We start from the raw sequence: 27,925 nt of genomic DNA on the forward strand, positions 1-27,925 counted from the left end.
AGTATGCTCATCCAAATACTGTATATCTGTCTTGGATTTTCTCTTACTTCTAACTGTGTTATACTTTGCTGAACAGGCTACGAAAATGTCTATTGTAGCGTTATAGACAATAAAAGGAAACCTGGCACAAACCAGGGTAGCATAAAGCAGAGGTTACCTTTAGTAACAATTATATAAAAAAATGTACAGATTAAGAGATACTGGCAGTTAATGTTATTTGCATATTTAGGCTTTTCCTATAAAGAACAAATTTGACACCAATAGGTAGATTCACAAAGAGTTAGGCTGGCTTATCAGTAGATAAGCCGACCTAACTCTGAATCTACGCCGGCGTTTCTTTAGGCGTATGCTCAAACAGAGATACGCTTAAACAAAGCTAAGATAGGCCGGCTTGCGCCGTTCTATCTTAGCTTGCAATGTTTCTGATGGCCGCTAGATGGCGCTTCCATTGTGGCCGGCGTAGATTATGTAAATGAGGGGATACGCCGATTCACGAACGTACGCCAGGCCTACGCCGTCGAATTACGTTGTTTCCGTAAGGCCTTAGGCGGCCTAAAGTTATTCCACCTATGAGGTGGAATAACAATGTTAAAGTATGGCCGCCGTTCCCGCCGCAAGGTTTGAAATTTTGGCGTCGTTTGCGTAAGTTGTCCCCGAATCGGGAGTTACGTCGTTTACGTCCACGCCAAAATTAATAGGCCCGTACGGCGTACTTAGCCGCAATGCGCACTGGGAAATTTAGTCGCCCGGCGCATGCACAGTGTCAAAAAACGTGAGGTCAAGCCTCATTTCCATACAACACGCCCCCCTCCAAGCAATTTGAATTGGGCGCCCTTACGCCCGCTCATTTTAGGCTACGCCGTCGTAGATTAGCAGGTAAGTAGATTGTGAATCACTACTAGCCTAACTAATTTACGGCGGTGTAGCCTAAACAGCCTAGGCTAGGCCGCCCTAAAGTTAGGCCAATGTGTGTGAATCTACCTACAACATTTTTATGAAATCAAAATTTTCTCTAGATGGCAAACCTGGAAGAATCCCAATTGGTCTAGTTTTCTAAAGGTACTTTGATTTAGTGGTATAGGTATTTCTAGTTATTTTCTTTTAGTGCTTTGTTTTAGTGCTTGGAGTGTATTCAAGCAATGCATGTATTTAAAGCGGAGGTTTACACAATTTTTTAACCGCACCTTATCCCCATCAGCGCTATGAAGAGATGCTCAAATTTAAAGAAAAAAAAATTGTTGCTGGATTTACCATAGAATCAGTAAGGATTGTGGCACTTCCTGGTCTTCCCTCCCGCGGGAGTAGGCGTGTGTCCCCTGAGGCACAGTGTCTCCTGGGAGCAGTGTCATGCTTCCCATGATTCAGTGCGGAACTCCGCCGCGCAATCCCAAGAGTTTAGTTGCCATCACAACAGGGCGCGAACTTTCCGACAACGCCGCCCGTTGTGATGGCAACCTCAGTGCGGTGATGTGATGGCAACCGTGCTGTTAACACTGAGCATGCGCGGGAACTAGCGGTGAATGCTGGAAGCTCAGCATTCATCGCATCCCTGAAATCAATGCTTGTGGGCTTCACATGCCCACAAGCAAGATGGAACCGGATAGCATCAGTTTTTTATACGTTTTTTTTTAAACATGAAAACGGACATCGGGGGAATTATTAGACAAAACAACTGAGTGTTGTATTGTTATTGGGCAAGTATCTGAATGACTAAAAAAAATTAAATAAATGAATGGTCTCCGCTTTAACCACTTGCCGCCCTGCCGCCGTCATTTTACGGCAGCAGGTCTGCTCCCCTGCGCGAGACCACGTAATATAACGTCGGCTCTCGCTCAGGCCACTAGGGGCGCGCGCAAAAGTAAAAAATATTATTTTTTTTCAAAATTGTCACTCTATTTTTGTTTATAGCGCAAAAACTAAAAACTGCAGAGGTGATCAAATACCACCAAAAGAAAGCTCTGTTTGTGGGGAAAAAGGGACACTGATTGTTTGGGAGCCACGTCGCACGACCGCGCAATTGTCAGTTAAAGCGACACAGTGCCGAATCGCAAAAAGTGCTCTGGTCTTCGACCAGCAATATGGTCGGGGGGTTAAGTGGTTAAACAAATGTTTGTGTTAATTGCTATAAGACTAAAGGCCTGGTAGAGGAAGCTATAGTAGTTGTGTTTGCAAATCTCTGCCAAAGTGGGTAATACGCTGGGAATAAAATAACACAACCTTAACTTTGATCCCAAATGAAATGTAAAAACAGCATTGAACTCAGAAAGGAATTGGGACTCCTCATATGTGTCTGAATCAATATCTTTTCACATCAGATACTGAGTTTTTTTTAAATTAACACACAAAATGAGTTGTGTTCCTTCAGCAATGTCAATAATAAAGCCATCACAAGCTTTTTACACATAATCAGTCACAAGCAGTGGCCTGTTGGCAACGTAGTGCACAAGAACTAGATTAATTCTGTACTCGGCAAATGATCTTTCTGGGTCAGGCAGAAAGCTCATCATAAATGAAGTGTTCAAGGGGTGATGTAGAAATGTAGAGGCTATTTATCTGTACCGCTCCAGCTTTATTTATGTATTTAGGAAGTCTTTTATTCATTTTTTTTATTATTTTTAGCTTATCTTACTGACTAGCATTTGTTCTGTTTTAAATAGATTTTTTTTCTTTCTTTGTTCTATTTGTTTTATGCACATTGATTTATATAACTATTCATTAATAATATATTAAAGCCCAGATCCAGGCACATTTTTTTTTAACTTTTTGTAAAACCTTTTATTCTTTGGCAAAACTATATATTTTTTTTTATATATCTCTTAACCCAAAAGCTGAATTCTTTACTGAAAAAGCTGTTTCTAAGCCCCCTGAACTAGTGCCAGGAAGTACAACAGGAGCTGTACCTCCAGCTCCCCACTGCTTTGAGATGAGGTCTATGATAGACCTCTGTTTTGGTGTTGTGCCTCTGCCAGAGGCACAACAATGGAACTTTATGACACCAGTGTAGTGTAGCTTAGAAACAGCTATTTTAGTAAAAATCATTAGATAAACAATGTCATCCATATATACTTAAAGTCAAAACTTTTTTTAATTCATATTAGAAAATGAACTCTATATGGGTATTAAAAACATTTAGATCATAATCTATGAGACATTTAGATCATAATCTATGAGACAAATCAAACTTATCCTGCTATTAATTACAGTCATGAGTAGTCTACGTGTTTCACATATGTTCCACATCTTCAGGACCCCGGATGTATTTGCAGTACAGTAGATCCTTGCAATAATGTCAATATATCTATGATGATGAAAATATAAAGAATATGCAAACATACATGATATAACAGAGCAAACCTAATCAAATAATACCAAATGGTATCTCCACATAATAGTAATCCCAAACATGGGAGTAGTACTGTATATGGAACCAAAAATTATAAAATTATACATCCACAATGATCGGCAGATATAAAAACGAGCAACCCTATGTTTCAATAGGTGTTCAGGGTGCCACAAATGGAGAGATATCTCCCCAAATTTCATATGCCACTACAAATTCAAATAAAAATGTCTGTAAAAATATCATATTGGTAAATCCCTCCATGAGCAGGAAAAAAGGCAAAGAATAAACAACTGATATTGACATCTAATAAAGCTAGTTCAAAATGTCCCATACATTAGTGCAACGCCTTTATCAGGTCACATGTCAGTAAATGTGCTTCCTCTTTATATGTGACATACTCTGCCTCCCAAGGACCACCCGTCAATGGTCATATTCTCATGTCACAGACAAAGTGAGATGGAAAACTGGAGAGTAGCCCTCCCCATGGGTGCCTAACACCGATCAAAAAAAAGCGTGCCTGGACCAGAAGTGGTGCAACCAGAGTGGAAGTGATGTAACTGGAAATGGCAAAATCAGATTCCATAAATGACTTCTAGACACCCAGAAAAGTGCTGCATGCATCCCTAGAGGAATCGCTGGTGGAAGTGCAGATCTGGGGCGTAACTCGACGTAAACGACGTAGATTTAGAGCGACGGGCCCGTCGGAACGGCTGCTTCAAACATGAGACACAGGCCAAGAGATCAAACCACCACCCTGAGTCAGTACCAATCAACATCCCAACCATACATAGGCACCAAATGAAATGCCAGAAAAAATACACATCCAAAACGTCACAAACTCAGAAAACCAGAAAAAGACATATCACAATACCCATGCAAAAACATCCACGAAAAAAAAACATGACAAAAAAGTATATCTGTATTGCTATACCAGCGCATTTAAATGTTTATGTACAAATAAAATATGTTTACTTTATACAAAGGAATTGAATTGGTATGGCTGCACCAAGTCCCACTGGGTTTTGGTGTAATATCAGGTATGTGGCAGCTTTTCTGTCTACGTAGATCTACTTATAATAGTTTGGAGCTTAGTAAATGGGGTGACGCTTCACTTGGCAAAATATACCTGATCACTTGCAAGGAAAATAAAAAAACAGCATTTTTGCTTACACGTGATTGGATAATGGGGGTCAGCAGAGCCTCCCCTGCAACTGCTTTCGCAAAGTGCACTGTCTATTTGCCTTTAGTAAATCAACCCCACTGTATGCAGCTAGGATGTTTTGTTTTGTATATCTATAGCCAAACCATTTTTGTTTTGGTAGAACATTGAAGGGTTAGAACTCTTTGTCCTGGTGACCACTTTCACCCAAAACTAAAAAGTGGAAGAAAATGAAAAATGTTACCTTTGGAAAAAAAATTCTTCCTATTGTACCAACTGAATGAACGTGGAGTTAAAAATCTCCAAAATGGGACACAGATGCTGACCAAAAACTTCCAGGGTTTTTATAATTTCTTGCTTTATTCAAATTGAAAAAAAAATCTATTAGATATTTTTTTCTTTGTGTAGTCTGAAGATAAATATTTGACAACTGTTTATCTATAGCTTCCCAATTTTGTGATCAAATAGATGCGTTTGATGCACATGCTGAAGGACATTAGTACATTTTGAGGGTCTTTGCGGTTGCTATAAAGTCTTGATATCCTTTTGGCAGTGTAAAAAAATCATTATCTCCCTGGAGAACGTCTTGACATTTTTCAAAAGTAATGATTTCAGAATGTCTGTGTCATTAAAATTACCCATTACTAGAGGATAATTATGTCTCGGCTATTTTATAAGCTCTGAGCACAGTGGATTAATGCACTTTTGGCCTCTTTCAAATGTTTACAACAATCTTTATGTTGGTTATTTTTTTAGACTTCACTTAAAGCCTAAAAATGCTAATGTGTTCTGCTTCATTAAGATGCTAATGATGGGAGGGGGCGGAGCCAACGGCCGACATGTGAGCAGCGCTGGTCCGGAGCTCCGTGCAGGGCAGACGAATCCTGACCTAATCCTGGGCGACAGAGCAGCCAAACACCGCAGGCAGAGACATCCCCCGACTCCGGATCCTGTGCTGCCCATGCTGGGATGGTCAAATACGGCCGTGCACCGATGGCAACTCCGGAACAACGCCTGGTCCACTTTGCCTGGAAGTCCCAAGATGGCGGCCGCCATGAGGCAGTAGTACAGGGCCCCAGCGCGGAACGGCCTCCGGAGGACGAATGGCCCTCACTATCCGACAACCAGGTGAGCCAGCTACCTCCCAGAACTAAGGGGCCGAAGCGGGGCACAAAGCAGGCCGGATTACAGCCACAGGAGGGGGGGGATGAGGCTTCTGAAGCAGGAGGAGGGGAGCCCTCCCTGAAGCAGATTATGGAGGCCATATACACGTGCCAGACTACCCTCACTGACCACATTGATGGTATCAGGACTGAACTGTCGTTCCTTAAACATGACGTGCAAACCATCAGGGAGAGAGCTGGGGAAGCTGAGCAGAGAATTAGTGACCTGGAAGATGTGGTGCGCCCTTTGGAGAATAAACTGCAGAACGTTCACTGTGAGGTGGGGGCTCATACAGATAAGCTATGGGACATGGAAGACCGCCAAAGGAGGAATAACATACGTTTGGTAGGCTTCCCTGAGAAGGCAGAGGGCAAACAGCCTGAGGACTTCCTTGAGCTCTGGCTAAAAGATACCCTGGCTGACACTACTTTTTCCCGTCTGTTTGCTATAGAGAGGGCACACCGCATTCCGTCTAAACCCCCTCCACCAGGTGCCCACCCGCGTCCTATGATTGCACGTATCCTACACTTTAGAGATCGTGAAAATATTCTGAGGGCAGCTCGCACTGTAGGAGATCTCCAATTCAATGGGAACAGGATCTCTATTTATCCTGATTTCTCTGCTGCTACGCAGAAACAGAGAGCCAGTTTCCTGCATGTTAAAAAGAGACTGAGAGATATGCACATGGCCTACAGTATGATGTACCCTGCGAAGCTCAGAGTGGTCGACGAGGGCAAAGTGTTCTTCTTCAATTCCCCTACAGAGGCTTCAAGATGGTTGGACACCAGGGGGAGGCCCAGTCCAAGAAATGACCACTAACTATATTACATAGGCTGGGCTCTTAATTTGGGCCGTTTTGTTTCTGCCTGCGCTCTGTTTGATGCTGAGACGGGTGTGGTCAATCCCACTGTGACTGTATGGCTCTGACACCCCGATTTTCCTGAACCGAGCCCTGCCCGGATTCACCAGCACACTTTATATATTGGTTTTTGAGTGGTTTGGGGGTAATTTTTCCTCCCCCCTATTTTTCCAAAAAATTTTTTTTGCTTTGCTGTTTTTTTTTGCTATGGAACTTTGACTTACTGAGTCCGTGTCAACGGCTATGTTAACATAGACTCCCTGGAGGGAGTAGGTGGTTGGGGGGTGAGACTGATATAATCCCCTGACAATTTGTTTGCTAAAGTTATGGGATACAGGCACTCGGCAGGTTGGGGCTGTGTGCAGGGTGGGGGGAGGGGTTCTATTTCTCTCTGTGAACTTGGGTCGTGTGTCGTTGTCTCTCTCTTGTTAAATCTCCACAGGTTACTATGGTGGACCGCACCGGAGGGGCCCGGAGAAGCCCTGGGTATGCACCTGCGATCCGTTACTTTACAAGATGACGGGTAAGATAACTGTGTTGTCCTGGAATGTCCGGGGTATGAACTCAAGGATTAAGCGTTCCCTGGTCTTTGACTTCATAAAGAGGTATAAACCCCATATTATCATGCTACAGGAGACACATCTCCAAGGTTCTAAGGTATTGGCGTTGAAAAAAGCTAATGTGATGAGGGTAATACATGCTGAGTATTCTACTTACTCTAGGGGAGTGGCCATTCTAGTCACTAAGAAGGCGGCTGCACATATTTTACAGGTTAAGAGCGACCCAAAGGGAAGGTATGCTGTTCTTGTCTGTCAAATGTTCGGGATCTGCATGACGCTAGTGTGTGTATATGTCCCTCCCCCCTTTTCCTTCCAGGTACTTGAAGAAATCCTTACAGCTGCAATACAGGTGGCCCAGGGTCCACTATTACTGTTAGGAGATTTTAATGTGGTGTCAGATGGGTTACTCGATAGACATGGGAGTGTGATTGGTCCACGCCATACTCTTTCCACCTGGTTGGACAATTACGCCCTCACTGATGTGTGGCGGTGTCGCAACCCTGGGGTCAGGGAATACTCATGTCACTCGGGGACGCATAGGACACTATCCAGAATTGATATGGTACTGTCCTCTGTGGATGCGTTACCTCTGGTCTCAGGAGTTAGATACCTCCCCAGGGCTCTCTCAGATCACTCTCCCATGGAGGTTACGCTGACTTTAGGTGTACCTGCTGGGAGACGTCTGTGGCGTATGAAAACGCAGTGGTTGGAGGAGGAATATGTGAAGATCAAATGTAAGACGGCTATTGATCTGTATTGGAGGGAGAATAGCTCCGGCACCTCGGTACCGATTCAATGGGACGCTTTTAAAGCAACTTTGAGGGGGGTGTTTGCCAAGGAAACTAGGGACTTTGCAAGGGCCTTAAACTTAGATGTGAAGCAGGCTGAACAGGCTACTGTAACTGCAGAACGACAGTATATTCAGACCCCATCCCCGGATACCTATAGCTCATGGCAGGACTTAACAAGACAATATAAAATACTACTGACAGATCAGACTATGAAACTGCAACTGAAACAGGCTAGGTCCATTTTTGAGTTTGGGGATAAGGGCGGCCGTCTGCTGGCATTTTTGGCAAAACCCCTATATGCCCCTACATCGATATTGCAGATTAAGCGCCCGACTGGGGAATTAGTGAGCGACTCTCAAGATATCCTGTCCATGTTCCGAGACTTTTATAATACACTATACCAGTCCCAATCTAGCTCTACAGTTCAGGACGTCTCTTCCTATCTAGACGATATGACTCTCCCATCTCTGACGCAAGGTGAGAGTGCTGCTCTTGACCAACCCATAACATCAGAAGAGGTGGCGGGGGCCATTGCTTCTTTTAAACCGGGAAAGTCGCCAGGCTTGGATGGCCTCCCGGCCGAATGGTATCAGTTGTATAAGGAGAGCTTAATCCCTCGCCTCCAAGCGGTGTTTAGCGACGCAGAAAGGGAGGGCATATTACCAGAGTCGATGCGTGAGGCACTGATTGTGGTAATACCGAAGCCGGGTAAGGACCCACTGGAGTGCGAGTCCTATCGGCCGATCTCTCTGATCAACACCGACGTTAAGGTGTTGGCAAAGATCTTGGCGGGTAGGCTACAGTCGGTAATACTGAAACTAATCCACTCAGACCAAACCGGCTTTATACCGGGGAGGTGCACTCAGATGAATCTGAGGAGGTTATATGTCAATTTGCAAGTGTCCCATGCTAATTCTGGTCGGAGGGTGGTGGCATCACTGGATACAAAAAAGGCATTCGACTCTGTGGAGTGGACCTACCTTTTTCCCCTACTTCAAAAATTGGGCCTGGGACCGAGATTTGTGAACTGGGTCAGGTTGCTCTATGCGGAGCCAAAGGCTAGTGTCAGGGTCAATGGCCTCGTTTCGGACTCGTTTCCGATCAGGCGGGGAACTAGACAGGGTTGCCCCCTGTCACCACTTTTATTCGCACTAGCCATAGAACCCCTGGCGACTAGGCTCAGGGATCGGGCAGACATTGCAGGGCTGCTGGTCGGGGACCTGGAGGAACGCGTGTCACTATACGCGGACGATATGCTCCTATACTTGGGCGATCCCGAGGACTCCCTGACAACCGCGTTTTCCTTGATCCGAGAATTCGGTGATTTCTCTGGATTCCGGATCAATTGGTCTAAGTCGGCGCTCTTTCCTCTGGATCCACAGCCAGATTTAGCTCTACCTGCTCAGTTCCCCCTACAGGTGACAGACCGATTTAAGTACTTAGGAATAACCGTAGAATTACCTATAGAGAAATTTTCGAAGACAAACTTATGGCCAATCATACGAGACTTCGAGGACAGGGTGAAAAAATGGAGGGACCTCCCGCTTACAATGCTGGGGAGAGCTAACCTGTTTAAAATGATCTTCCTCCCAAAATTTCTGTACATTCTTTCTAACGCCCCGGTGGGCATCCCCAGGAAGACCTTTAGATACATCGACTCCCTGCTGACCTCCTTTTTGTGGGGTGGTGGGGCAGTCCGGGTAGCACTGGCTGTGCTGCAGTTGCCGGTGGGGAGAGGAGGTCTGGCGATTCCTGATCTCCGTCTGTACTACCTGGCGTCGCAGCTGGTTCATGCCCACTGGCGTATGTTCCCCCAGCTGAACAATGCCGCTGTAGCGGTGGAGGCAGCTGTGGCAACCTCATATGAGACATTGCTGAACTTTTTTCATAGAGGGGAGGTCCCGACAACAGATGGAATGGTAATCCTTAGATCAGCCAAAGCGGTGCTTGAGATATGTAGGAGACACACTTTAGACACCCCCCTGCACATGTCCCCTAATGCTCCGCTGTGGTTTAATCCCAGATTAACCGACATCTCTCTGCTGGAAGATGGACATAGGTGGGCCAAATTTGGCCTGGTTTACTTACATCAACTATTTGACAGAGGGGAGTTGAAACAGTTTACGCACCTGAAAAGGGAATTGGGGGTACCCGAAACTTGGAGATTTCAGTACACAAGATTGAGACATGCAACTCAGGCGCAGCTTGGCACCGGGGTAGTGGTGTTAGAAAACACTAAGTTAGAAGCATTACTGTTGAATCCTGAACATACCAAGTTAGTCTCTACCTACTATACTATGCTCATGAGTAAGACAAGACCGAGAGAGGAAAAGACGAGACTTAAGTGGACTATGATAATACCAGAACTGACGGAACCCCAGTGGGAGGAAGTCCTAGTGTCATATCTCCCTACTGTGATCTCGGCAAGGGACAAACTGATACAGCTGCGATACCTGCATCAAATGTATTACACACCACACAGATTATATAGAATGGGCAGAAGAGAGAACCCTGTTTGTCATAAGTGCTTGGTGGCAGAGGGCACCTTTATACATATGGTGTGGGACTGTAATAGGATTCGACCGTTCTGGTCGCAGGTTACGCAATTTATCGCAGACACTTTTGATCTCCCGAACATATGCAGCCCACTCTTGTGTCTCTTAGGTATTATAGAGGATGATATCATGAGTAACAATATGCGAATCTTCCTGAGACTGCTCTTCTACTATGCCAGGAAGCTCATTGTCTTGAACTGGATAAAGAGGGATTTCCTCACTATATCTGCCTGGAAGGGGTTATAGTTAATATTACAATGTACAAAATGACCTATGAAGCGAGGGGAAGCAAGAAAAAATTTCATAAAGTGTGGGGTAGTTGGGTAGACTCCAGGGACACTAACTCTGGGGAGGTGTAAGGGAATATGTTTTCTTGTCCTCTATATACAATGTATGAGACGTACTGTGCAGCTCTGGTGCGGGCGGATCTGGGGAGATGGGGAGGCAACGACACACGACACTTGGGAGAGAGGGTTCTCTTTTTTTTTTTTATGTTTGTTTATATGCCCTAAGTTTGGTGGTTTTTATTACTTTACTTTCTGATGGGCATGATGATCTGAACTTAAGATGTATGATATAATCTAGCTACACTGATCTTTTTGTTCAGGAGCCCGAAGTTTGAATACCTAGTTCTCTGTTTACAATAAAAAAGGCTATATGCACTTTAGAAGAATCCATGTTAGGATTACTCCTTACTACTGTTATGGACATGGAAATGTAGGACGGGGGAAACCTTGTTCCTTTAACCTTTTTCTGCCAAATTTTCTACTTTTGACTGTCCTACATAAGTATTTGTCATTTATATGCAATGCTATATCCTGTAACTGTGTATATGGCTAATAAAAAAAACCTTTTAAAAAAAAAAAGATGCTAATGATGGTTTCCATTTTTTATTTTTTTTTGCATTCATGCCATGCACCTTGTTGTTTTGATAACATCAGCAGTTATTGCAAAATTAGGATTTAGCAGTTCCACCTGCTGGTGAAATTTGGTGCTGCAGTAAGACAAATATGAACTGATATGAACAGTCTGTTTGTCTTTAGTAAATCAATCCCAGTATCTTCTCTGCTCATTGATGATATATCTGTGGTGGCAGAGAGACGCCTTCTGGTCAGAAGATGTTTGGAAGGTGGAGGTGTGAAAAATAGATGGGGCAGGCTATAAAACCTGGACTTTTCTTATCATTGTTGTCTTCCCCCAAAGTTTGTGGCTCTAGCTTTTTTTTTGGGGGGGGGGGGGGGCGCAAAAAAAATGTGCCAATCAAATGCAGCCACTGTGCCATCAATTGTCACCACTGTGCCATGCCATAAAACGCAGTCACTGTGCCATCAATTGTCACCACTGTGCCATGCCATCAAACGCAGCCACTGTACCATTAATTCGCACTACTGTGCCGAGCCATCAAACGCAGCCACTGTGCCATCAATTGTCACCACTGTGCCATGCCATCAAATGCAGCCACTGTGCCATGCCATCAAACGCAGCCACTGTGGCATCAATTGTCACCACTGTGCCATGCCATCAAACGCAGCCACTGTGCCATCAATTGTCACCACTGTGCCATGCCATCAAACGCAGCCACTGTGCCATCAATTATCACCACTGTGCCATGCCATCAAATGCAGTCACTATGCCATCAATTCGCACCACTGTGCCATGCCATCAAACGCAGTCACTGTGCCATGCCATCAAACGCAGCCACTGTGCCATGCCATCAAACGCAGTCACTGTGCCATGCCATCAAACACAGCCACTGTGCCATCAATTGTCACCACTGTGCCATGCCATTAAACGCAGCCACTGTGCCCCTCAATTGTCGCCACTGTGCCAATTGTCACCACTGTGCCCTTTAATTGTCGCCACTGTGCCCATTGTTGCCACTGTGCATGTCACTGTGCCCTTTGATTGTTGCCACTGTGCCCATTGTCACCACTGTGCCCATTGTTGCCACTGTGCATGTCACTGTGCCCTTTAATTTATGCCACTGTGCCCTTTGTCGCCGCTGTGCCCTTTGTCACCACTGTACCCATTGATGCTACTGTGCCCTTTGTCGCTTCTGTGCCCATTGTCGCCGCTGTGCCCTGTTAAAAGCATTTACCTTTCTGCTTCCTTGTCCCTCGATGTCCTCTCTCACCCTCGATGACGCTTCAGCCAATCGGGTTACCGATAACCAGAATCGGTGAACCTGATTGGCTGAGACGGCCGTCAGTCTTATCCAAGGGACGCAGCCCCCCTACGTTCCGAGGATAAGACATCCGGGAGCCAAGGGGCTGTACTTGGAAAGCCTATCAGAGCCTATCAGAGCCGTTTTCAGATAACCGGCGCCCAATGTCCGGCTATCTGAATAGACCAGGCAGCTGGCAACAATAACATACATTCATGCAATGCAATACATTAATGTGTGTTATTTGCGAGAGGGGGTGGCGCTGCAGCGCCCTCTATAGATGGCTGCCATCACTGCAGTTAGTCAAAAGTAAAAATGACATTTTAAGCAAAATAACAATTCTTAAAGGGCCCGTTTTTTTTGTCACTACAGGAGGAGGGGCGTCGCCCGGGCGCCCCCTATGGACAGGCCGCCACTGCCCTGATGTCTATGAGCAGCATAGGGTCCTGACTGTACTTTTTTACGTATATAAAATATATGCATTAATGGCGATCTTTGTACTGTGTGTACTGTGTTGTTTTGCTGTGTTTAAAGGGGTTGTAAAAGGTACATTTTTTTTTCCCTAAATAGCTTCCTTTACCTTAGTGCAGTCCTCCTTCACTTACCTCATCCTTCGATTTTTCTTTTAAATGTCCTTATTTCTTCTGAGAAATCCTCACTTCCTGTTTTTCTGTCTGTAACCCCACACAGTAAGGCTTTCTCCCTGGTGTGGAGTGTCGTGCTCGCCCCCTCCCTTAGACTACTGGAGAGTCAGGACGCCCACTAACACACAGCTCCTTTCTCTATCTGCAACGTAAAGAGCATCCTTACTCTCCTGTAGACTGCACTAAGGTAAAGGAAACTATTTAGGAAAAAAATTGTACCTTTACAACCCATTTAACCACTTAAGGACCTTGGCTGTTTTTCAGATTTGGCGTTTACAAGACTAAAACAGTTATTTTTGCTAGAAAATTACTGAAAACCCCCAAACATTATATATATATTTTTCTAACACCCTAGAGAATAAAATGGCGGTCATTGCAATACTTTGTCACACCGTATTTGCGCAGCGGTCTTAAAGCACACTTTTTTTGGGGAAAAAATTCAATTGTTTTAATAAAAAAATAAGTCAGCAGTTACGTTTGCCCAATTTTTTGATATATTGTGAAAGATAATGTTACGCCGAGTAAAATGATACCCAACATGTCACGCTTCAAAATTGCGCCCGCTCGTGGAATGGCGTCAAACTTTTACTCTTAAAAATCTCCATAGGCGAAGTTTAAAAAATTCTATAGGTTGCATCTTTGAGCTACAGAGGAGGTCTAGGGCTAGAATTATTGCTCTCGCTCTAACGATCGCGGTGATACATCACTTGTGTGGTTTCAACACCGTTTTCTTATATATTTTTATTTATTTTATTAATTTTTACACTGAAAAAAAAAATGGCGTCACTTTTATTTCTATTACAAGGAATGTAAACATCCCTTGTAATAGAAAAAAGCATGACGGGTCCTCTTATATATGAGATCTTGGGTCAAAAAGACCTCAGATCCCATATTTAGGCTTAAAGCAGAGCTCCGGTCAAAAAAAAAAAAAAATTGAAGTCAGCAGCTACTAACACTGTAGCTGCTGACTTTTAATAAGGACACTTACCCGTCCTAGTCGCCAGCGATGTCGGCCCCCGCCGAGGCCGATCCTCGATCCTGGCAGCTCCAGGCGCAGCCATCCATAGTAAGGGAAACATGCAGTGAAGCTCCTTGAGGGCAGGAGCTAATGTGAATGTACAATATATACTGTATATGTAAAGTGCTTTGTAAATTGTCAACACTATATAAATACTTGCAATAAATAAAATATATTATTGGTTATTAACTTTAAATTACTGTATTTATCGGGGTATTGCGCGCTCCGGCGTATAGCGCGCACCCCTAATGTGGACCCGCAATTCCTGTAAAAAAAATGTTTATAGTACTTACAGTTTTGGTGTCTTGCGCGGCGTCCATCGGCGGCCTCGTCGGGTCCAGCATCCGTCTGCGGCTTCAGTGGTGTCCTCCCGGCTTCTCCCGCGCTGTCTCCCCGTCGAATCGCCGCTTCCCGCGCTCTGTGACGTTTATGTGTGAGCACTAGCGAAGCCGAGCCTGGCCGAATGTAGCCGAGTGTACTGCATTCGGTATATGTCGCGCAGGCATTCAAACTGAGCGCGGGAAGCGGGTATTGGCGTATATCGCGCACCCACGATTTTCCCCTTATTTTAAGGGGAAAAAAGTGTGCGATATACGCCGATAAATACGGTACCTAAAATGATTTGCTGATATTATATATTGAAAAAAGTTATGTGATTTATAAATCAAATACTGACCAGTTATATGGCAATCCTAAATCTCTTTATTCTGCTCAACTAGGGTTGGTGTTGACCCAGACCTGGACGTGAAGGAACATTCTGCAGATCAGGTTAGTTTTGGGTGAAACACCTTAACCAAAACCATTACATATTCACGTAAACTATGCATGTTTACTTTAAGGTACTGTATTTGTGTGTTTTATATGTGGTCCAAATGGTCTGAAATGTATAATGATTGTTACTGAATTGCTATTTGTTAATGAATTTCAAGTTACATATCTAGGATGTTCAATTGGACAAAATGAAAATAAAATTCAGAGTTGTGTGCTGCTGCATAGTATCTAGTCAGTTGGTAGCTTTAAAGTCCATCTTCAAGCCGTCTTTTGTGCCTCCACAAAAATATTCTCTTTTCACCAGACGATGTAGACAGTGTTCAGGCTAAATGATATCCAGCACCATTTAACACTGAAAATGGACTAGGGGCAAAGGGTGTGAATAGCTTCCTACCCTCAGGCCTCGTACACAGGACCGAGAAACTCAACGGGCGAAACACATCGTTTTGCTCGTCGAGTTCCTTGTGAAGCCGTCGAGAAACTCGACAAGCCAATTTTCTCCATTCCCGTCAAGGAAATAGAGAACATGCTTTCTTTTTGGCTCGTCGAGTTTCTCGACAGTTTCCTCAACGAAAATGTACACACGACCGGTTTCCTCAGCAAAAAAATATCTCCCAGAAAGTTTCAGAGAAACTCGGTCGTGTGTACGAGGCCTCACTGTGTAATGTTCAGAGAGCAAAGCTGATATCGTCACCTTTCTGCATCTTTGTAGGCCACTCAATGATAACCAAAGTTGATAAAGGGTACGTGAATAAGATTTTCTGCCGGTGCCTGGTGAGATCTAGTAGCCCAAGACAACCACACACATGATGTTCTTCTTGTATGACTATTCAGGCACATTGAATTTAATTTCAGTTGGCAGTGTAAACAGCTAAAAAGTAATGCTGCATACACACGATCAGAATTTCTGACAAGAAATGTTCGATGTGAGCTTTTGGTTTAAAATACCGACCGTATGTAGGCCCCATCAGACATTTTCTGTCGGAATTTCCAACAGCAACAATTTTTAGACGGCAAAAGTTCTTGTCGGAAATTCTGATCCTCTGTATGCAATTCCAGAGCACACAAATCCTACGCATGCTTTGAATCATTGAACTTCATTTTTCTTGGCTCGTCGTGGTGTTGTACGTCACCGTGTTCTTGATGTTCGGAATTTCCGATAACATTTGTGCGATCGTGTGTATGCAACACAAGTTTGAGCCAAAATTCCGTTGGAAAAAAATCCACGGTTTTGTTGTCGGAAATTCCTATCGTGTGTATGCGGCATTAGAGTTCTTCACATACAGGCTGGATAAATCTTGCCCTTCATCATGACCACTTTTCCTAGTATGGGCATTTGAGAAACTGTATAGGAATGTTGATTCTTCATTCCTGCATGATCCATCATTGCCTGTTTACTACAAGGTGAGCTCAGAAACAAGTTGTGGATTTCAACAAGCTCCTACCCAGATGTTAACTCCAACAGTGAGGAAGACAAAGAATGGTTTGAGCTGAACGTTTTTCCTCTGGGTTCACTATTTCATATGAATTGAATAGCAAACACATTATAAGAATCACACTTCTGGCTCCCCATTCTGTCTTTCATCAGCCTAGTGCATTAAACATGCTTATTAGCCAGAGCACCTTTCCACAGAGCTGTACTTACATGCAGAAAACCATTCATCTGCTGCTCTTTCTAATGAATGCAAAAAACTCTTTTGATGTTTCTCTAGCTGTAAAAATCTGAATCTTATCTCTGTGTATGGAAAACTGAAGTAGCTACTCTGCATTCATGTTGCCCATTGTAGAGGCTCCTTAGGAATGGAGCACTGTGCATTTAATGAATACATAGTAAATAGAATGGTTATGTATAGGCTGCTCTCAGGTCTCTTGACAATAATGCCGCTCTGAACCGTTTTTTTTTTCTTTTAAATGGAAAGCTTTATTTTTAAAAACATATTATTAACATTGTTTTCTACATTGCAAACTTATTTAACTCCCTATTGTTTTTTTTTTTTCCATTTCTTTTTTTTAAAGTGTATTTTTGTGCGTGTACTCGAGAGAGGAGCCGGACTGCAGGAGTTGGGAGTAGGCAGGCCTCCCCCAGAGGCAATCTGCCACCTTTCTCCATGCCCCGGGTGGCAATGGCGGGTGTGTGAGGGGGTGCTCCCACACAGCCCGCCCTACCTGCTCCGCTTTGAAGCCCAACGGGGCAGAGGGACTCCCTATAAGGGAGTGAGAGGATTTGCCTGCTCAACCAGCCCCGTTAGTCCTTTGCCTCTCTTTTTTAGAGACCGCGTGGTCAAAGTGCGTGCATGTTAACCCAATTTCGAGTGCGTGCAAGTGTGGTGGTTTTTGTGGGAGGGGGGTGGGCGTACTAAGCGCAGGCTTACCTCGCATAGCACACCCACCGGGAGCCGGGCTGAGACCACCAAACTCAATTCACATGTAGCCGAGACCGATATCTGAACCCCTAGCTGCAGAGGTGAATGGCTTGTCAGCGCAGTGCCAATCGCGTTGAGCCACCGCAGCTCCCTTAACTCCGTATTGTTTTAAAAAAAAAACTTCTGTGCTGTTATATTTCTTTACTGTTACATTGGATATAACATACTGTATGCCCAACAATAATGTAGGTTACAGGACAGTGTTTTGATGCGACAACCACTGGCACTGTTTGGTAGAGAGAATTTGGCCCTAAAAAGTAATCGAAAAAAAAAAGCTCTGCCCTACACACCTGTCCTCCAAATATACCCTAAACCATAGGATAACACGAACACCTAAACATCTTTCTTATCTGAACCCTATTGTTCCATTCCATCATCGGGAAAAATTTATTCAGAAACGGATGCTGCTGTGACTTTTTTTCTGATGAAAGAACAGACCCCATACTGAAACACGTAGAAAAAAACTGATCGCTGCTAGCTTCTGGGTCCCGTGCTGAGCAGCTGCCCTGCTACTTATTGAACACAGAGTCACTTGCTTAGCTCTGGCGCCATTTAGAGAACACTTTATATTTTTTCAATTAAGACAAAGTGTTCCCTTATTGGACACTTTGCTGGAGCGGTGAGATCGTGATGTCATCGCTCCAGCAAAGTGTTCCCTGAATGGCACCTGTGCTGAGGGAGAGACCTCATGTGATCACAATGCAGCAGGGCAAGCTGCTTTGCCTGAGAACTGGAAGCTAGTGGAGATCACTGTAGCACTAGCGGTGCCTAATGCAGTGATTTCTAGCCTCCGCAGAGATCCACTGCAATCCACTGCAAATCTCATCTTCAGGATAATGTTAAACAAACCAGGTTAACAAAAGAAACATAACCTGTAGATGTTTAACGAGATGAAGGAACAATTTTGCAAGTGTTAAAGGAATATTCTGTAATCCAATGGCAAATATGTCTGTTTAAATATTATGAGCTCAACTGTTATTTAAAAATTGTCTGTAAGCTATGTTTTTATATTTAATTGAGGTATAACACTTATCTCCATTTGACAAGGATATGTCAAGGTCTGTTACACTGGACGATACTCATTGCATGCATGACACTGGCCACAACTCCAGCTAGGTCCACCAATACAAAGGTACTTTGAAACATAATAGCACATAAAATGGATAGTAAGGTTGGATCCGATAGCTGGCAGGAACACAAAGGCAGAAATCTAGTGTGATTAATTAGAAATTCAGCCTAGAGTATATTAACTTCCAAACCTCATTTCTGGAAAATTTCCAGCCCTCGCTGACCTATTAATTGCTTCTGTGTATTGAACTTATGGACACTGGCCTTGTATTTATCCTACAATTAAAATGAGCAGTAATTGGCATGCTAGGGAACTCATGCACTTCACATTAAAAGCACACCAAGGAGATCTGACCTGTATTTTTTAAAGCCTGCGGTTTAATGGTGAGATATTCTCTGAATGTTTTTTGACAACAGAAACGACCAGCGGTTTTATGTTCTATATGGCATGATTTGTACAAAGAAAGAAAATGTATACAAACAATTAAAAGTCAATAGGTTAATTTCAAATTTAGGTAAAGTGAAATGGCTATGAACAAACCTGAGTCGTGCTCCATAAACACTTTTCATTTCTTTTTCAATTCTCTGGGTTACATTGGTACCCATAGCAACAAAATCTTTTTTAGAACAACTGTGAATAGCTTTTCCTAGAGGGGAGCAAAGCTAGTGCCAGCTCTCTCTCCTGAGACAAACATACCAGTTTCCTTGACTTGCCTTTCTTTCTCAGTATTTTATCTCAGCACAAATGCCCAGAATAGTAACAACCTATTATGTACTTTACAGAGAAAATAGTGCACTTAAATAGCTGATTTGTATGTCATTATATTAGTAATTGCTCATTATCTATAACCGATCCCGACTCCATGGCATAATAGAACTTAACTTTCTAATTACAATGAAAGATAACTTCATGCTAGGAAATCTGGGAATTTAAATGTATTAATGAAACTAAAGATCTGATTAGCAGTATATCTTTTGCCACTGTATGATGCTACTGAGTGTGTTTAACCTGTGGTTGAAAAAAAAACATGTTTCTTTAACCACTTCCTGACAGCCGTACGACTAAATTTCCGGGAGGCCGTCTATATACGGCCTCCGGCCTCCAGACACTGGGGGGCGCGCGCGTGCCCGCCGGAAAACCCCCGAGATGCCGATGCGTGTGCCTGGCGGCCGCAATGTCCGCCGGGCACCCGCGATCGGCGGTTACAGAGGCAAGGACGTGGATCTGTGTGTGTAAACACACAGATCCACGTCCTGTCAGGGAGAGAGGAGACCGATCTGTGTCCCTTGTACATAGGGACATAGATCGGTCACCTCCTCCAGTCACCCCCCTCCCCCACTGTTAGAAACACTAGGCAGGGTACACATTTAACCCCTTCCTCACCCCCTAGTGTTAACCCCTTCAATGCCAGTCTCATTTATACAGTAATTAGTGCATATTTATAGCACTGATCGCAGTATAAATGTGAATGGTGTCAAAAGTGTCCGATGTGTCTGCCATAATGTCGCAGTCCCAATAAAAATCGCAGATCGCCGCCATTACTAGTAAAAATAATAATAATAATAAAAAAATTCTGTCCCCTATTTTGTAGGCGCTATAACTTTTACCAAACCTGTCTGCCTGTCGAGTCGAACATCAGGTGTTCCTCTGTTCACCGAATAGCGAACAATTTGGGGTGTTCTCGGGAAATACGAAAGCCACGAAACACCCTTTAAAAGTCTATGGGGGAAATCAAAAGTGCTCATTTTAACCACTTAAGACCCGGACCAATATGCAGGTTAAGGACATTGCCCCTTTTTGCGATTCAGCACTGCGTCGCTTTAACTGACAATTGCGCGGTTGTGCAACGTGGCTCCCAAACAAAATTGGCGTCCTTTTTTTCCCACAAATAGAGCTTTCTTTTGGTGGTATTTGATCATCTCTGCGGTTTTTATTTGTTGCGTTATAAACAAAACTAGAGTGAAAATTTTGAAAAAAATATTTTTTTTCCTCAGTTTAGGCCGATGCATTTTTTTTTACCAAAAATATTTAGAAGAATACGTAATAAGCATTTAACGATTGGTTTGCGCAAAATTTATAGCGTTTACAAAATAGGGGATAGTTTTATGGCATTTTTATTAATTTTTTTTTTTTACTACTAATGGCGTCGATCAGTGATTTTTTTCATGACTGTGACATTATGGCGGACACATTGGACAATTTTGACACATTTTTGGGACCATTGTCATTTTCACAGCAAAAAGTGCTATAAAAATGCATTGGTTACTGTGAAAATGACAATTGCAGTTTACGAGTTAACCACTAGGGGGCACTGTAGAGGTTAAGTGTGACCTCATCTGTGTTTCTAACTGTAGGGGGCGGGGCTGGACGTGTGACGTCATTGATCGTCTTTCCCTATATCAGGGAACAGACGATCAATGACACTGCTACTGTAAAGAACGGGGAAGGTTTGTTTACACACACCTCTCCCTGTTTTTCAGCTCCTGTGACCGATCACGGGACACCGGCGGCGATTGGGTCCGCGGGTCCCGCAGCTGCGGATCTTCGGACCGGGTCGCGTGTGCGAGTCCAACGGCTGGGCTCTTAAAGGCGATGTACGTGCCTGTGCCCACCCGTGCCATTCTGCCGACGTATATGTGCAGGAGGCGGTCCTTAAGTGGTTAAAGGTTAATATGCAAGTTATTGTCATAAAAAGTGTTTGAGGACCTGGGTCCTGCCCCATGGGAAAAAAAATAAAGTTTTAATAACGGCTGTTTTTTGGGAGCAGTGATTTTAATAATGCTTAAATTGAAACAATAAAAGTGAAATTTTCCTTCAAATTTCGTACCTGGGGGGTGTCTATAGTATGCCTGTAAAATGGCACATTTTTTCCATGTTTAGAACAGTGCCTGCACAAAATGATATTTCTAAAGGAAAAAAAGTAATTTAAAACTACTCGCGGCTAAAATGAATTGTCAGCTCCCGGCAATACAGATAAGTCATTGAAAAAAAAAATGTCTGGAGGGTCCCCCCAAATTCCGGAGATGCTGAATGCTTATGTAGTCACATTATCCTAACCTGGGAAAGATCCCACTATTCCAGCCAACATCAGGCCAATCTGACTTTTAAACGCGGATGTTAAAGTGTATGCCAAGCTATTAGCTAATTCCTTAATGGATATTGTTCCATCTCTTTTTCAACGTGATCAGATGGGATTTGTGAGGGGGAGACAGACCTCCTAATGCTACTAGAAGAATACTGGATATCATACACTATGCTGAAAAAAACCCCCTTCTCTGCTGCTCTCTATAAATGAATAGAAGGCATTCGATAGGGTCCATTGGCAATACATTTCAATAGTGATGTCCAAGTTTGGCTTCCAAGGCCCTATCCTATCTGCAATTTTAGCACTGTACTCCCTCCTGATTGCACAGGTCTATACTTCAGGCCTCTTGTACCTTTGGCATAATTTACTCTTCGTATGAATCATGCAAGGGATACCATATTTAGGAATCACACTAACGTCTACACCTTCCTCCCTAGATGCATCTTATCTTAAACCTCCTTATTGATAAAATTGAGAAACAACTAAAACAAATGTCACGGTGTGAACTTTCCTGGTCAGGTAGGCTGGCAGCCTTCAAAATGAACGTGTTACCCCAACTGTTATATGTGTTCTGATTTGAGTATTACCTATTTCCCGAACTGTGCACTATTTCAAAACCCTGTCAAGTCTACTTTGAGCTTGATTATGCATACAGTATGTCAGTAGGAGATGCAGGTTTAATGGATATTCGTGACTACTATTGGGCAGAACACATGGACTAGATCAAGTATTGGTTTAGACGTATGGGGTCTGCAAACTATGGCCCTCCAGTTGTTCAGGAACTACAATTCCCATCATGCCTAGTTATGACTGTAAATGTCATGGTAGAGCCATGGGAAATCTCTGCTCTACCTCCACCCACACAAGCATCATTGTTAGCATGGAGAATACGACATGCATCCCTCAAGGCCCACAAGTATAGAGGCACTGGTGGACAAGTTTGGCTTCCCAAGGAAGGTACATTTTACGTGTTCTCATATTTTACATTTCCTAGCCAAACACCCTATCCCACAGCCTCATACACATTGAGCTTGGAAATGTTATACCTCACAAGAGAAATTAAAAAGAGGAATATCCTTTTTTTTATAGAACTGGGAAAGACATTAACTCTTGCCCTCTTGTTTGTCAGCGTTAACTGGCTATTTCAACCTTTTTACATAAAGAGTAGATCAAAGTTTAGGGCTGGGTTCACACTAGTCCGGTGCGAATTTCAGCTCTGGTTTCTGTGATAGAGAAAATTGATTCATTCAGTGGTTCCTTTCCATTGTACCTGTTGATCAGCTGACCTGGGAGAGGGGGGAGGTGTAGAAGGAGGGGGAGAGAATTCTTGTTCAGAACGGAACACATCTTCAAATCAGATGTGTTCCAATTGAAGATTATGTGCCTGCAATTCGCACCGCACTGCACAGAAAACGCACACGATTTTTGTGCAATGCGGAGTGCTGATGCAATGCACATATGTGAACCAGACCCATTGAAAATAACAGGTTTTCAAACTTTATGTGAATTGAAGGCGTGCAAACCGCCTCCAATTCACAGTAATGTGAACCCAGCCTAAAGTTCCACTGGGTTTATCTGCATTGACATCAGTCAAGTAAGCTGCTTTTGCACAACTGTGGATTGTTGAAGCCTTGTTCCTTTTGAATAAACCAATCCATTTTAGTTTTTAGTATCATCAGTTGCATAAAAGGTATTTGCTTCAAGCTTGTCAGAGCGGAGATAATATATTTATACTATATTGAACAGCTGATTCCAGCATGAGATTGATCCTACCCATGTCCTGTCCAAATAGTTTCAGCCATGCTTCAGATTTCAACTTTCCCATACCCACACTGTTTTCTACCCTCTAAAAAAGAGCATTATACAATTTATCTGAATTAAAGTTGTATACCAATTTAAGGTACTTTGAACTGTTACAGCCAAAGCAAACAGGGCTATCAAAATGTCTGTAGTCTGCATCTATCTTCCATTTATTATATGTTTTTGCAAACTCCCCTCTTTTAAAATTAGGCCTCGTATACACGACCGGTTTCCTCGGCAGAATCCATCAAGAAACTTGGTGGGAGATTTTTTTTGCCGAGGAAATCGGTCGTGTGTACATTTTTCAGCGAGGAAACTGTCGAGAAACTCGACGAGCCAAAAAGAGAGCAAGTTCTCTTTTTCCTCGACGGGAATGGAGAAAATTGGTTCATCGAGTTCCTCGACAAGCCTAACAAGAACTTGACGAGGAAAACAATGTGTTTCGCCCGCCGAGTTCCTCGGTCGTGTGTACGAGGCCTCACAGTTTCCTGGGAACAGTGCAATATTGTAGATACATTCTGTTGATAATTTCAATATGAACAGATTATGGGCTTTTAAAATGTGGAGCTTATATTAATAGAAACTGTCAGTATAGATATATAAGAGCTGCCATTGCTGAATTGTTTTAAAATGCATGATTCAGGGCTGTCGGCATACTATTTGTTTCACTACCTAAGAAATCACTGACCCAGAACCAACATGTACATCTGCTATCCCAACACTTAACACATAATCCGCACTGTATTATTGCCAGAATGCAAAGAAAATTTTACCCCGCCCCCCCCCCCGCTATTTTTTTTTCTCCCTCTGCATATGTACAAGCCTGTGTTTTTCCATGCACACGCCAAGAATGAGAATACAGTGAAAGTAGAAGTAGAAAGTATACTTCCCCCTCTTAGCAGTATGCTCCTTGTTAGCACATGGGCATTGGAGCACACCTGACTGGCTCGCTGTGTTGCTTCTTTCTTTTCCAGTCTAAACTCTTCTGTACAGGAACTGCAAGAACCTGCTACAAAGTGACACTGCTGGCATACAAATAAAAAAAAATAAAGTAAAAGAAAATCACATTTATTAATACATTAAGAATTGCAGAGGTGCTTTAAATTGCTGAGCTAGCAGGCATGTTATATATGCTATGCATAACAGTGTTCTAATAGTGCAGCTATTTTATGTTCATTTTTGCAGTATGCTGTACACAAAGTGGGAACAATACACGTATGTCCCCTGTGATCACTCATTCCCACAATTTACAGTCTTCTGTGGTCTCTCCACAATGGGAAAATCATCAGCTTCTCTTTTCCAATTTCGATAGCAAGGTGTACAAAGAGTAATCTGACAGATAAATCACTTTATATGCTTTATTCTGAAATTGCAGCTGGAATAGATTTTTATTCTGTTCTGATTACAGTTTGAACACTTTGCGCTAGATCATTGAATCTGTGACACACCTGCTGACACCATCCACATGATTGTTTTGTAACACACAGATTTTAAAGTATAATGAAGAGAATGGTAATCATGAGCAAATACTGCAGCATTCAACAACTCCCTCCAGATCATTTTATGCAATTTAAAATAACTTTAAGAATAATCAGTTCTGATTTTTTTCTTATACTGTGACTGATTTACAATGAGACGCAAGGTGAAAATTTCATAGAAAAAAGAAATGTGCCTCACCTTGCCTTCTGGCCCCTTACCTGTTCCTTTATTTGCCTGGTGCATACATTAAAGAGTATGACGGGATAATGTAGGCACTCATATTAGTGTTCTCCCTTCTAATAATCTGTATAGGAGCATACAATCTCATGGTGTTGTGTGGGCTGCAGCCTAGTTTAGGGGCAGAGCTCAGCCTTTCAGTACTGAGAGGAGTGCCTTAGGAAGCATGGAGGGCCAGGGGGTCTTCTTTTGGACTTTTTTCTGTTCCCTTTTCTGGCAAGTATTAAAGCATAGGTAAAATACATACGGCACATCCAAGTTTCAAGTAGTTACTCATGTTTCCTAACTGGGGGAGTAGTATGCTGTCAATGTTTAACCCGTTCCCTACCGAGTCATTGTAAAATGACGTTGGCGGGAACCCCTCCGTCCCTCAGACTGGACGTCATATGACGTCCTAGCCTTCTCGGGCGGCTAGGGGGCGCGCACGCCGCTGGTGTAACGCTTGCGCGCACCCGCTGCATTGCTCGGGACCCGGTGTGCGTGCCTGGCGGCCTCGATGTCCGCCGGTTGCCCGCGATTGCCCGCAATCACGGCAGGACCATGGATCCATGTCATGTCAGCGGTGAGGAGACAGATGTGTGTTCCCAGTACAGAGGAACACACATTGATCTCCTCCCCTTGTGAGTCCCCCTCCCCATAACAGTTAGAACACACTTTAGGGAACATATTAAACCCTTCAGTGCCCCCTAGTGTTAACCCCTTCCCTACCAGTCACATTTACACAGTAATCAGTGCAGTTTTATAGCACTAATCGCTTTGTAAATGTGAATGGTCCCAAAAACATGTCAAAAGTGTCCGATGTGTCCGCCGCAATGTCACCATCACAATAAAAAAAATCGCAGATTGCCGCCATTACTAGTAAAAAAAAAAAAAAAAAGTCATAATTATATTCCCTATTTTGTAGATGCTAGAACTTTTGCGCAAACTGATCAAATACGCTTATTGCAATTTTTTTTTTGCCAAAAATATGTAGAAGAATATGTATCGGCCTAAACTGAGGGGAAAAAAAATGTTTTTTTAAAAAAAAAAAATTATGATATTTATAAATCACAAAGTAAAAGATATTGTAATTTTTTTCAAAATTGTCGCTCTTCTTATGTTTATAGCGCAAAAAATAAATGCAGAGGTGATCAAAAGAAAAGAAAGCTATATTTGTGGGGGAAAAAAGGGCGTTCATTGTGTTTGGGAGCCACGTCGTATGACCGCGCAATTGTCATTAAAAGTGCGACAGCGCTGAAAACTAAAAATTGGCCTGGGCAGGAAGGAAATGCCCTGTATGGAAGTGGTTAAAGCTCTTTACACTTAAAAGGTTCTAAAGGGAAATCCCCATGAGACATGTAGGCTGCCACAGTTGACCTTATTATTTAAAAGAGAAGTATAGCCAAAGCTTGTGTGGCTGTACTTCTCCTGTGGATCCCAGGAGTGCAGTTCATTCTGTGCTATGTCCCTGCACTGCTACAGGGACACACTAGTGATGTAGTAAATAATTTGTGTTGATGTAGCACTGTTGTGACCTGTTTTCAGCAAACAGCGGGCTGACGCAACAAAGCCGGGAAAATTAAATTAGGCCTCACTAAACTCGTGCACTCCCTAATTTAAATATGACCCACCCCTCCCTATCAAAGCCACACCCCTTGCTGTTCAACACCCCCCTTCAGAAATTTTTGAGTGGGGGGAATAGTTCTGAGGGCCTGGGGGGGGGCAATGGATTCCATTAATTTGCATTGATTTCCTCTCATTTTCTGTTTGGCTGGGGCAGGAAGCGAAGGGAAATCTTTGCAATGGGACAGGGATGGTAAAAAATAAACTGACAGGGGCTATAACCCTCCCTTACTCTATCTATCCAAAATGAAAAAAAGTGTTGTCTACAGTTCCCCTCTGGCTCTCACCGCCACTGAGTCTAATAACATAGATTCATGCATTGCACGAATCTGTTATTATCGCCGCTGCCGCTGTTCTATTCAGATGGTCGCCGCTCATGTCCGGCCATCTGAATAACGGCAGCTGATAGGCTTTTCCGAGTACAGCCCTCGGGTCCCAGAAGCTTATACAAGGAACGCACTAGGGATGCGCTCCTTGTATAAGACTGACAGGCGTCTCAGCCAATCAGGTTGGTCGTATCTGGCTACCGGTAACCTGATTGGCTGAGACGCCTGTCATTCATCGAGGGCGGTAGAAGACATCGAGGGACGTGGATGGCTGACTTCAGTAAAGGTAAGTAAGATAAAATACTGTAAATGCCATCTTCTTTTTTTTTTTTTCCATAAAGTTTTATTAAGTGAGTATGGAATCAAACATAATATCGCATAGATACATCATATGAATGCATATTAAAACAATAGAAAAACATATCTGAGAATAATGATGACGTAAGTCAGAATCCTATGTTAATACATTCATCACTCAGAGAACATAAACTATGAAGAGAGATCAACGAATGAGAGAGCATTGTATAGTATATATATATATGTTTTTTTTTTTTTTTATTATACCTATCTCGACCAGAGAGTGTGTTGTTCAATTGTGTATTGCATCTGTGGTCGAGGTATGGGGAGAAGGGGTGGGGGAGGGAGGGGTAAGGGAGGAGACAGAGAGAAAGAGAAAGAGAAAAGAGAAAGGAGAAAAAAAAAAAAAAAAAAAAAGGTTTTATTTGCTAGATTTAGGATACATTACTGGAATATTCCATTCAAACTAACGACATATTCTATAGCCTCGCACAGGGTGATACTGAATATTACTGAATGAGAGTTTTATATGATTGTGAATCTTTGAAAACCGTCCAATCGTACCAAGTCGACGAGAAA

At 43.1% G+C, this 27,925-nt stretch overlaps 1 protein-coding gene across 1 annotated transcript in view; it reads left to right on the forward strand.

Annotated features, from left to right (window-relative positions):
• The window catches only part of SLC9A9 (solute carrier family 9 member A9), an 876,572-nt gene that overhangs the window by 675,028 nt on the left and 173,619 nt on the right, over window positions 1–27,925 (forward strand). Inside the window, exon 13 of the mRNA XM_040349109.1 lies at window positions 14,977–15,025. Coding sequence (XP_040205043.1) covers window positions 14,977–15,025 — 49 coding nt within the window. The remainder of the gene's footprint in view (window positions 1–14,976; window positions 15,026–27,925) is intronic.

This window comes from Rana temporaria, chromosome 4 (assembly GCF_905171775.1).
Source record: "Rana temporaria chromosome 4, aRanTem1.1, whole genome shotgun sequence".
NCBI lineage: Eukaryota > Metazoa > Chordata > Amphibia > Anura > Ranidae > Rana > Rana temporaria.